Genomic DNA, 12515 nt, shown 5'->3' on the forward strand with positions numbered 1-12515 from the left:
AGCCAGTGTGCATGTCAATGTTTTTTTTTTTTTTTCTCCTTTTTTTCATTCTGAGAAAAAGCCTATAGAGTCTAGTGGGGGAAGGGTTTGCAGCTGGCAGGAGCTTTGGCATATGTTGTAACTAAAAAGAGAGGGAATGTGTTGGTGGGACAAGCTACCGGAGAGCTGTCTCGGTGTGCTGCGGTACTAGTAAGTGTTTTAATTGGGTAGGGTTTTTGGAGGACTATTTTGACATCTGCTCGTGTCTTTGCTGATTTTTCTTCACTTAGAGTAGGAAACACAAGCTGTGGATGAAATGACTTTAAAATAATTGGAAGTAAAGATATCTATCTCAAAGTCGAATTTGAGAGGGATACTTTTGAAGAAGTGGAAACTAAATTCCACTTCTAGGAATCCATCCTAAAGCCAAAGCTTTATGCCTATAGATTTCATGACAATATTATATATACTAATTTCTTAAAAACTGGAAATAACATCCAACAAAAGGGGCTTGGTTGAGTTTGTTTCCATGTAGTAAAATACTCTGTGGCAATTAGTAATGATCTTTACAAAGCTTTTAATGAAATGGAGCATTGCTTATATTGTAATCAGTGAGAAAATCAGAAAGAATCATGAAGAATTATTTGAACTGTGTGTTAACATGTAGAAAGGGGAGAATATGGAAGAAAATACACCAAAACATTGTCTCCAAATGGAGAGACTGGGTTTTCTTCTTTGAACTTTTCTGTCTTTCCCATTTTTTATGGTAGGCATATAGAATTTTTATGATATAAAAAGAAAGTATTGTTTAAGAGAAAGCAGGCCCTGAGAGTGTTAGTATAACTGCATGCCCCAAACAGATACTTATTCTGAAGGCTGAGCAATTGAATTTGGATTATCCTCAGAAAAAGGTAAGCTTTGGCATCAGACTGTGTTCAAAAGGCAGCCTTGCCACTCACTAGCTCTGTGACTTTGGGCAGGTTGTTTGACCTCTCTGAGCCTCCACCTACTCATTCTTACATGGAGATGCTGGTGTCTCCCTTGCAGCATGGTTAAGATTAAATGAGCTGGCACCCAGCAACAGTCCAGCTTTCTCCCATCCGCACTTCCCATCCCCCACCCCCAGTTTGAGTTTCTCTTGCTGTTCTTCATTCCCTTTGTTTCCTTGATCCTTTCAGGGACAGGGCACCATCCGGCTGAGCTGGCCTCCGATTCTTTCCTTGGGAACACTGAGCTTCAGGAAGGCCCTTGAGTCCACGCCAGCCCCTTTGGAAGAGGCCTTGCCACCGGGAGGGCAGCATTGTCTTTTAAGAGGAAACTGTGCCGACCCAGCTCCTGCCTGGAGCCCGGTGCTTGGGGCATTTTGGTTACTAAGGGGACCCTGGCCTACTAAGTCAGAAAAAGGGCCAGGTTTTTTCCTATTCTTCAGCCTGCTGCCATTGTTGAAAAAGTAAACACTCCACACAGCTTAACCAGTCCTCCAGCCAGGAGTGGGAAGAAATCAAAAGCCTATTCCAGCCCGGCTGTGGAGAGCCCACAAGGGCCGGTCTGTGCTGCTGGGGCCCACTGGGAACACAGAAACAAGGCCCGATTCTGGTCCAGAATCAACATCCCACTCACTAGGCCTTTCAGCCTCTGAGGCTTCTCTCCAATGGCCATTGTGCGTGCCCCTTCTGTTTGGGCCTGTTTGCAAGGTCAGATGAGGCGAAATAGGTGATTCTGGGGGCAGCAGCCCTCAGCTCAGCCCTTTGGGGAGCCCCTGCTCACCCCTTCACTGATTCTGTTCCCTGTGACTATGCCTCACTCTCAGCCTCTGAAGTGAGAACCCAAGCAGTTACCAAGAAGGGACTGGAAGGATTTTGCCCTTGGGCCATTGTCACTAGAGCTTTCAGACGGGCTGTAGCTGCTATGTGTACTATAAAAGTAATAATAGTCACCATTTATTATATCCTACTGTGTGCCTGGCACTGTGCTCATGTTACCTCTGTTCCTGACAACAGCCGGGGTGGGATGTCGGGTAAAGAAGGTGGTCACAGTTAGCCTTTCAACTTTACAGAGGAAGAAGCTAATTAGTAGACCTACAACCTTCGGCAAGCTACTTCGTTTCTCCGAGCCTCAGTTTCTCCTCTCTGGAATGGGGATAGTGATACCTCCCCTCTAGCTGCACTGGTGGAAATGGAAGAATCTGTGTGGCAGGGTTTTGTGAGTTCTGAAGCGTGACATCAGCGAAAAAGATGGTTGGTGATGCTATTTTTGTAACTTCCTGCTAGCAAACTGCTAGCCATTTAACCTGTTGGGTTGCAGAGTAAGGCAGTTAAGGAGCCCTGGACAGTTCACTGTGAGTCTTAATGTTCTCCTCTGCAAAATGGGGATTGTGCTTTGCAAAACAAAAGTGCTGTAAAACGCTCGTTATTTGTATTATTATCAAACTTCACCATTTGCTGATATCTTTTTACTCTATAAACAAGGCAGCATTTAGCGTGAGTGTTGGGGTTTGGAGGAGAGAATAAACTCATAAGTCTGCAATCTTGTCCCCCTCTGTGACTCTCAGCCCATAGCAAGTACCTAGCAAATGTTTACAGATTGACGGATAGGTTTGTGGACTAGCTCCCAGTGGCCTGGAGAAGGAGTTTGAGGCTCTGGTCATGTTAAGTGGGAGAGTTCCAGAATTCTGCTGTCTGGGAGTGTTTTTTCAGCCCTAGGAGGCTTCTGACCAGCATGGCTCCACCTTCCTGCTGGAAGAATCTCGGAATGTTTACTTAGGTATCAAGTTCTGTCCTGCAGGCTGGGGTTTGAGAGAATAAATGTCAACTGGTGTTAGTGAGCACTTACCGGGTACCAGTGATTTTGTCAAGTGCTGGTTATTTTGCAGTGGTCAGGGAGCCCGCACCCCAGCAGGGGCAGGCAAGCAAAGGGGTGCTGGGACTCGGACTGACAAGGGCTGTGTGGAGGTCAGTCTCACCGTGGGTATCTGGTGACGAGGAGGCAGGTGGTGCCGTGCAGAGCATGGCCTGTGGAGGCAGCTGTTCCTGTTACCTCTGCCTCTTCCCTCGCCTCTCTGAACCTCGTTTTCCTCAACTCACATACCATGAGGCCAGTGACGTCCACTTTGCAGGGTATGATAAGAATTAAATGAGGTATTAAGCACAGAGCAAGAATTAATAGGCTGCTAGGACATTGTAATTATAATTGCCCATTTCCAGGGCATCAGCAAACTTGGGCTTGAGCTACCATCAGATGTCTGGCTCTCTTGCTAAGTCTATATGGTGCTCTGCGGTGAATTAGGGAAAGGCATCTGCCCTGCCTCCCCAACTGATGTCATTCAGTAGGCACATAGGTTGGCAGATTCCAGCCCCAGCTTGGCTGGTTGGACAGCCTTGGTGGTTACACACCTGCACAGTCGCATGCAGTGTGCTCAGAGGGTGACTGATAGTGACATCTATCCCCTACATGTGGAAGGACCATATGTCCCATTTTATGCCCATTGCCCTCGTGTAATATGCCTTCCTTCACATCCACAAGTGTCCCAGTTTGGACAACAAATTGTAGGGTCTTTCTACTTAAAGAGGGCAAAATAAAATAAAGACAACAGTTCTAAAGCTTAAGACTCAAAAGGAATGAGCTTGATTATGATGGAGTAGGAGGACTGAGTGGGATTGGGAGTGGTGGATAGGCAGGAGGAGAATGAAGGTGGACTCTAGCCGTGGATAAATCATGTGATTAGAAGTTAAAAACTCAGGCTACACACTGTCTCATACCAGCGTAGACTATGAATAGTTGCTGCCAGATTTGGAGAGGGACTCTCTTATATTCTCTTCTCCTCTTTTCATTCACCAAACGTGAAGACCTAGTAGGCATGTGTCTCCTCACCCTTTCGATTACTGTCATGGTAGAAAAATAGCTTATGGCCAGAGCCTCTGAGCCATTACTAGCTGGGATTTCTATAGAAAATGGGACCAAACCAAAAGTGTGACCTTCCTACTCAGCATTTAAGGGAAGTGTTCACAGTAGGCCGTACACCATATTCATACTCAAGAATGACAAAATCCAAAAGGGAGATGGACAAGTAGCCTTTGGTAAATGAGAGGGATGGATTGAATGTGGGTGTCGTGGAGCCGAGTTGTGTATCAGAGTTCCTGGAGACAGATCTTCAGACTTCAGCTTCTGTTAAAAAATATATAGGAAAAAACTGATGATGGGTTGTGAAGATCTCTCTTACTTTCTAGCTGTGTGACCCGGGGCATGTTACTGAGCCTCTGTGACATGCTTTTCACTCCTGGGACTTGGGATCATGCAAACTCACAGAGGTTTTGTGAGAGTTAAATGAGCTAACAAATGTGAACCACCTAGCATATTGGGCCTGCCACGGAGCAAGCCTTTATCAGATGTCACTTTTCTTCCCTACTCCCCTTCCCCAGAGAAGGCCAGGGGAAATATGTGTCCTGATGGCATTTCAATGACTTTCTCTTCTGGACTTTTTTTTTTTTTTTTTTTTTTTTTACTTGCAGAAAGTCAGAAACATGGCCCTGGATGATGTCGTGATCCTGAACGTGGACACCAACACCCTGGAAACCCCCTTTGATGACCTCCAGAGCCTCCCAAACGATGTGGTGGGTAGTGAGTTCACACAGCGGAAATGAACGTGACCTTGGGGGATGTGGAAGGAGAGACGGCCGTGGTTTTCCTATGGCCTAAGAACTGCAGTTTGTTTCCCTGTTCTCTCTGGAACCTTTGTCTCAGTGTAGAAAGTTAGAGAAGGTGGTTTATTTTTTGAGTCTTGTTTTGCTCTTCTGATTTTCATCGGAAAGACTGAAGTGACCTCAGTGTCTAGACATCTCTGTCTGTGGGAGCCTGGGGGTCTTGCCACCTCTCTCCAGAGACCAGAACAGACCCTACGAGTGACACCACAGAAGGTGGGATAGTTCAAACTTACCTGTTTTCCCCAGAGCTTCATCACACAGCGGTTGCCCCACATAGCAGAGCATCTGATGCCAGTGCTCTGAGTGTGGCTGCATGGCCTCCAGGTAGCTCTCTGTCACCTTGGGTCTCGAAAGAATGAGGGTTCCGTTCAGCAAAAAGGAACTGGCTGCTGCATTTGCCACACTAACATCTGACTGGGCCGAGTGCAGTGGCTCACGCCTGTAATCCTAACACTCTGGAAGGCCGAAGCGGGAGGATCGCTCGAGGTCAGGAATTCGAGACCAGCCTGAGCAAGAGCGAGACCCCATCTCTACTAAAAATAGAAAGAAATTAGCTGGACAACTAAAAATATATATATACAGAAAAAATTAGCTGGGCGTGCTGGTGCATGCCTTGTAGTCCCAGCTACTTGGGAGGCTGAGGCAGGAGGATCGCTTAAGCCCAGGAGTTTGAGGTTACTGTGAGCTAGGCTGATGCCACGGCACTCACTCTAGCCCGGGCAACAGAGCAAGACTCTGTCTCAAAAAAAAAAAAAAAAACAAAAACACATCTGACTGCACGCCTGTCTCGCTACTCAGAGTTGCCTCATGGGCAGCTGTTTGAAGTACTCCCGTTCTCCCCTGTTGCCTGTACAAAGGAGGACTGGGCTTCACCGGAAAGTGCGGTTTTAATGTTTCTGGTTTGACCTCCATGGCTCTGCCTGCTAGAAGAGGTAGAAAGTTATTTTGACTTTCAGATTGAAAGGAGTCGATCTTCTTGGCCATATGGTTCTGATACGGGGCTCGGGTTTGTGTCTTGGTAGGGGAAGCGTTTTACCTGGTGGGCACTGTCCTCATCACTGCCAGGAGCCCCAGTGACACCGTGTGGCTTTGCTGTTTGTTGATGAGTGGCTTGCAACAGGATTTCAAACTTCTCTGCCCTTAACTCACTGTGAGATTTTTCAGGGAGTCATCTGTCCTCTATAATGATGTTTCATTTGTAACATAATTAAACAGTGGCTACCATTCATTGACTTGGTGCACCGGGCACTGTGTCCTTGACCTCTCACTTCCACTTCCCACCCCTCTGAGGAAGGCGTTCTCCTCACTCCCACTTTGCCCACAGAGCCAGAGCCAGGTGGAGCAATGAGTGAACCTCCAGGGCCCCGGTGCCCTTCTAGGTGCCTTCTGCGCTCAAGATCTCATTGAGTTAGCAGCATAGCCCTAGGGGGTATGTGTTCTCTCCCTTTTTTAGGGAGAAAAGAACCTGAGAGAGCAAAGAACCTCAGAGAACACATGCCTTGCCACAAGTTCTTTGGCTATTCAGGGGCAGAGCTGAGATTGGAACCCCGATCTGGATGACTCCAAAGGCTGTGCTGCCTCCACTCTGTGTACACTGTCTCCAAGGGAGGCAGTGAGAGATGACAGAACTTAGGCAAATTAAAGTGCTGCACAGGCGTGAGAATTGCAGGCAGTCATGTCAGGTCGGGGTACGTGGTTAGTGTCTTAGGGCCTGCTGGCCATAATTTGATAGTTCTTTCGGTCCAAGGAGTCTGAGGCTTCCATTCCTGTTTCCTTTCAGTGCACAAGTACCTCTTTAAGCCGTGGGTATCTTAGGCATGGACCTGGCAATTGCTGAGTGAATGAGGGAAGTGAACTTGAGGTACATCAGGCACAAGAAATGGCCAAGGGCCCTGGGGCAGCATGAGATGACTGACTGGCAGCTCAGAAACCATGGAGTGGACCGACTGGTCCCACCTGCAGTGCTCTGACCCTATGCTGTCACTGAGCAGCAAAGAGGAAGCAGATCTTCAAAGAGTATATGCCAGCAGGGGAAACAGATGTGTCAATTACATATATATTACAGTATAGCATAATAGGGACCACAGGGAAATAGGAAGCAGGCACAGAAGGGCTCAGGAGAGAGAGTAACAAAATTTGGGGGGGTATAATGGAGGCTTCCTAAAGGTGACAGATTCCAAGATGCCTTTTAAATGATAAATGAGATGGCCTCAGGGAAACAAAGTAAGTTAGACAAGTTATGTTCCCCCTCTGAGCCTCAGTTTCCCACTTTTAAAAAAGAGTCCCAGGTCTGCTCTTAGGATTATTGTGGCAAATAATAATGGGATGTTCACCAAATGCTTGCCACAGTGCTTGCATGTTATCAGAGTTCCACAAATGGTACCTGCATTTGTTTTTAATAAAACTGTGATTGATAATTACAGGCAAGGTTGGGGGGACAGTTGATTCCCTCCACATCCTAATAGTCTCAGCCTGCACATTGGGACCTCCTGTCTGCAAGCTAGTTTGTAGTGGAGTTATGAATATTCTACGACAGTGATTTCCAGCATGGGGCTCTAGATTCATTAAGGATTCTGAAGACAGTAATGGGGAGGAAATGTGGTTCATAAGGTACTTACTGTGTATCAGTGGAATTCATAGATTGGAATAATGCTACATGAGCCCTCAGGTTCTCGAGAGGAGAAATCATTTCCTTTCCATTTTTATCTCCCTGAATTTGGCATAGGACCTGATACTTTTAGTGTATCAGCATGTCCATCTTTGACCTTACAATCTCCTCTTTTGCCAAAGGTGCTTGTTTACTACATCTGACAGATTCTGCTTCTTAGACATTGTGCAAATCCACATTCTCTTCTTCATCCCTCCAAACCACCACTCTTATTTCTGTCCTGCACTTTTACCAACAGCCTCAAAACTGGTGCATCTGACTCCAGCCTCGTCCCTCCACTTCATCTTCTTTATGCACCAAAGTGACCTTTCCAAAAATATAAATTAAACTATATTTCCCTCCTACTTAAAAGTGTCCCAACAATGAACATAATTTTTAAAAAATCTTTTAAAGATAAAATATCCTTCCATAACTTCCCATTGCCTATAGATTCAAGGCAAGTTCCCTTTGTTGGCTTTGGAATCAGGCCTGTGTTTAAACCCTGGCTTCCTCACTTACTGGCCATGTGGTCTTGGACAAAATTACTTAAGGTCTCTGAACCTTAGTTTCCTCTTAAGGTTGTTGTGAGAATTAAATGTAATGGACATAACATTCAAAATGTATCCTGTAAATACAATGTGTGGTAGTTGATGAATTATGGCTGTAAGTGATGACTAACATGGCATTCGTAGGCCCCTTTCATAATATGATCCTCCCATTTTGGGGAAGGGAGGTTTTCTCTAGCTGTAGCTCTCTCCCCTCCCTGCTTCAAACTCTATATTCTAGGTGTTTGGAACTATCAGTAGTTGTCCGAAACTTACATGTTGCTTCATAACTTCATACTTTGCATACAGGGTTTCTTTTGTCTTAAATGTCCCACCTCATCTGTTAATCTCTTACTCATTCTTCAAGAGTTACTGTAATCATTATCCAGTTCAAAACAAAATAAAACAAAACTTCCCCGATCTCTTCAATAGATTTGACCGTATCTTTCTCTTTCTCTATGTCCCCACAGCCCCTTGTGTTGCTTGTATAATTGTACTGATTAATTACCCATTTCTGGCTTTTGCTGTTTAATTGTGAGTTCTTTAATGACAGGAATCAAGTTTTATTCATCTTTATTTTCCAAGGATCTAACAGCCACTGGATAGATAGATAGAAAGATGGAAGGCACATACAGATTGGGTTATTTTGGTAGATGAAATCTTGCAATGCATGGCATCCATGCTGGAAACTTCATTAAAAGAGGTTTTGGTTCTGCTCCTAACCACAGTAGAATAATTGGAACTGGACTAATCCTCCCACCATTAACAATTAAAACTCTGGACAAATATGAAAATCCTTTTTTCACATATTGAGCAATAGACAGTTCAGAACTGTGATCCCTGAGTGAAAGTGAGGTGAGGCCTATCATCCCGCTGCTTTCTGCCTTGAGGCATCTTCTGGACACTGGTTGGTGCTAGAAGGGGTATTTCCAGCAAAGCACAACAGTCTTGCCAAGTTGAAAGGTTAAAGAACTGTTTGAAGGAGAAATGGTTTAAATTTGTGGATGACAGTACCAGACAGGAGGGAGCTATTCAGCAAAAGATCTCCAGAAATCTGAATCAACTAACCTGCTAAAGATTGATCTGCCCATGTTGGAGGGTGAAACTCCTAACAGGGGACTATAAGATAAATAGTTCTGAGAGCTCACACAGGTGTAGGAATCATTCAAGTTCTAACCAGCTAGAGTAAAGAGATCTTGTTGAGCTCTCAGGATAATCACTGGAGACACTAGGAGGCTATGACTTGATAGTAGGTCTAAATTAGCTCTAGAGTAAAGGTTATTTTATCCTTGCCCTACAGAGCTTAAAATCAGGCTTGAGAGGCATAAGAGGGGGCTTTAGGGGTGCTAGTAATGTACTGGTTTTTTTGTTTTTTTGTCTCAATGACAGCTATGTGGGGAAGAATTCATCAAGCTGTACACCAATGGTGTGTACCTTTTTATGTGTGTATGTTAAACCTCAATAAAAAGTTTTAAACAAACCTATTTCTTTTTTAAAAAGCCTTAAAAAGGTCAACCTCATGGGAAAGAAATCTACCCACCTGTAAAAATAAGCTTCAACTCTCTTTAAAAGAAGACAACAAAACCTAGCACTCAAAAATATACCATTCACAGTATTTAGCATCCTATTTAAAAAGTACAAGACATGTTGAGAATCAGAAGAATGTCACCTCATTCAAAATTAGTCAATAGAAACAGACTCAGAAATGACAGATATTATAGAATTAGTAGACAAAGACCTTAAAGCAGATAATATAAAGATTGTAAATATACTCATGAAATTAAAGGAAGACATGATCTACTGATCTAAATGAGGAGAGAAATGGAAGATATAAAAAGAATGAAAGGGAACATCCAGAAGTGACAAATAAAATACCTGGAATTAAAAAACTTATGGAATTAGAGATGATATGACACTGCAGAATAAAAGATCAATGAACTTGAAGACATAGCAATAAAAACTATTCAATATGAACCAGAGAAAGGAAAAGACTGGAAAAAGTTAACAGAACTCAGTGTGACCCCATAGCACAATATCAAGAGTGCTAACATACATATAATTGGAGTCCCAGAAGGCAAGAAAGGGGGGAAAGGAAAAGAAAATTTAAAGAGATTATAACCATTTTTTTTTATTTTGGTGAAAATGATAGCGCTTCAAGAAGCTCAAAGAACCTCAAGACTAATGGACCCCAACAAAACTCACAAAGGTATATCATGATAATTGCTCAAAATCAGTGATAAAGAGAAATGGTTAAAGAAAAAAAAAAAGAAAGAATTACAGAAGACTTATCAGAAACTATATAGCCAAAATACAATGGAATGGCATTTTTTAAGAAATGAAAGAAAATTTTTGTCAACCTAGAATTCTCTATCCAGTGAAAACATGCTTCAAAAATGAAGGCAAAATTAAGACTGTTTCAGACAAATAAAAAATGAGAGAAATCATTGTCAGCAGACCTGCACATAAGAAAGGTTAAAAGAGGTTCTTCAGGTAGAAAAAAAATAATACCATAGGGAAACCTGGATGATAAGGGAGTGAACAGAACCAGAAATAGCAAATATATGGGTAAATGTAAGAGACTTTTTTCATTTTTATAAAAAATAATTGAATATTTAAAGTAAAAATACCAGTGTATTGTGTGTTATTACATAGATAGAATTAAAATGTATGGCAATAGTAGCACAAAGAACAGGGTGAGAGTAGAAGTGTGCTTTGTAAAGGTTCTTAAGTTACCTGCATGTGTAAATTTGTATAATATTATTTGAAGGAAGACTGTATTAAGTTAAAGATATATATTGTAAACCTTAGAGGAGCCAGCAAGAGGGGGAAAAATAAGACAGAGATATATAGCTAATAAGCCAATATTGAAGGTCCAAAAAATTTGGTGGAGGAAAAGAATAAAGGAACTAAACACAAATGGAACAAATAGAAAATTAGCAAGATGATATATTTATTCAACAATATTGATTATTACATTAAACTTACATGTTCTAAGCACTCCAATTTAAAGAGATTATCAAATTATATTTTTAAAAAGCAAGACCCAATTATATGCTGACTACAAGAATTCCACTTTAAAGAGGTAGATGAAAAGCAAAAGGATGGAAAAGATATACCAGGCAAACACTAATCAAAAGAGAGTTGGTGAAGCAGAGAGACAAATGTTCCTAATAGAAGAATTCTAAATAATATCTATAAACAGTGTCCTCTCCAGGAGAAGGGGCTCAATCTCCCTGTGATCCCACTTGGGTGTGTGCAAGACTTAGTGATTCACTTCCAAAAAATAGAGTATGTAAAGAGAAAAATAGTAACTTTAGTGGAGAAACCAGCAGATGCTACATTAACCAAACAATGAAGTTTAATGTCACCAGTGATGTCATGTGGATATCATGTAAGCACTGATGTGATGTAAGGAAAAGAATACTTCACCTTTGTGCTATTCTTTCTAAAAACCCACTCTAATCATGACAGAAACTTCCATTAATCTCAAATTTGGGGACATTCTACAGAATACCTGACCAGTACTCCTCAAAACTGTCAAGGTCATAAAAAAACAAAAGAAAGAGACTAAGAAAGTGGCATAGACCAGAGGAGACTAAGAGGACATGACAACTAAATGCAATATGGTAGCCTGGATTAGATCCTGGGATAGAAAAGGACATTAATGGAAAAGCTGGTGAAATTGCAATAAAATCTGAAGTTTAATTAATAATAATGTACCATTGTTGGTTTCTTGGTTTTGACAAATGTATAATGGTAATAAGTTATGTTAGGGGAAATTGAAACTAGGTAAGGAGTATATGGGTGCTCTTTGTACTATCTTTGCAACTTTTCTGTAAATCCAAAAATGTTCCAAAATAAAGGTGTATTTTTATAAAAGAAAAAGAAATAAAGAAGTATTGTGAATAACTTTATGCCTATGATTTTGAGAAATTAGATGAAATGAACAAATTTCTTGAAATACGGAAATTACAGAAAGTCACTGTAAAGAAAGAAGAAATAGAAAATAGAAAAATAGCACTGTTTCTATTAAATAATCTTGAATTTGTGATTAAAGCTTTCCCACAAAGAAAACTCCCGGCCTGGATTGCCTGACTGGTTAATTCTATCATATGTTTAAGAAGAACTAATACAATTTTATGCAAACTTTTTTCAGAAAGTAGAGGCAAAAGGAGCATGTCCCGCCTTATTTTACAAAGTCAGTGTTACCCTGGCATGAAAATAAGACAGAGAATTTACAAGAAAAGGAAACTACAGACCAATATACCTCACAAATAGATGCTAATATTTTGTTAAAGATTTCCACAAGTTGAATCCAGCTATGTATAAAAGGATAATACATCCTATTTTAAAGATGTGAATACAGATTGGCTAATATTTGAAAATCAATCAGTTCATTTAGTTTACCATACCAACAGGTTAAAAAGGAAAATGATGTCAAGACATATGCAAGAAATGTATTTTAGAAAAAATTCAACACCATCCATGATAAAAGATCTTAGGGAACGAGGTATCCTCTTTGTGGTAGCATTTAGGAAAGACCTACAGCTCACATCATACGCAATGGTGAAAGACTTGATTGCTTTCTCCCTGAGAATAGAACAAAAAAGGATATCTGTGCTTCCTGTTTCTACTCAGTATTGC

At 41.8% G+C, this 12515-nt stretch overlaps 1 protein-coding gene across 10 annotated transcripts in view; it reads left to right on the forward strand.

Annotated features, from left to right (window-relative positions):
• Positions 1–12515, forward strand: part of DENND1A (DENN domain containing 1A) — a 492893-nt gene that overhangs the window by 308201 nt on the left and 172177 nt on the right. For all 10 annotated transcript variants that reach the window (XR_006737850.1, XR_006737851.1, XR_006737852.1 and 7 more), the window contains one exon: positions 4488–4589. Coding sequence is in view for 6 of the 10 variants with exons in the window: in XM_045563071.1 (XP_045419027.1) it covers positions 4488–4589 (102 nt within the window). In the remaining 4 variants the exon portion in view is untranslated. The remainder of the gene's footprint in view (positions 1–4487; positions 4590–12515) is intronic.

The sequence above is a fragment of the Lemur catta genome, chromosome 10 (genome assembly GCF_020740605.2).
Source record: "Lemur catta isolate mLemCat1 chromosome 10, mLemCat1.pri, whole genome shotgun sequence".
NCBI classification, from domain to species: domain Eukaryota; kingdom Metazoa; phylum Chordata; class Mammalia; order Primates; family Lemuridae; genus Lemur; species Lemur catta.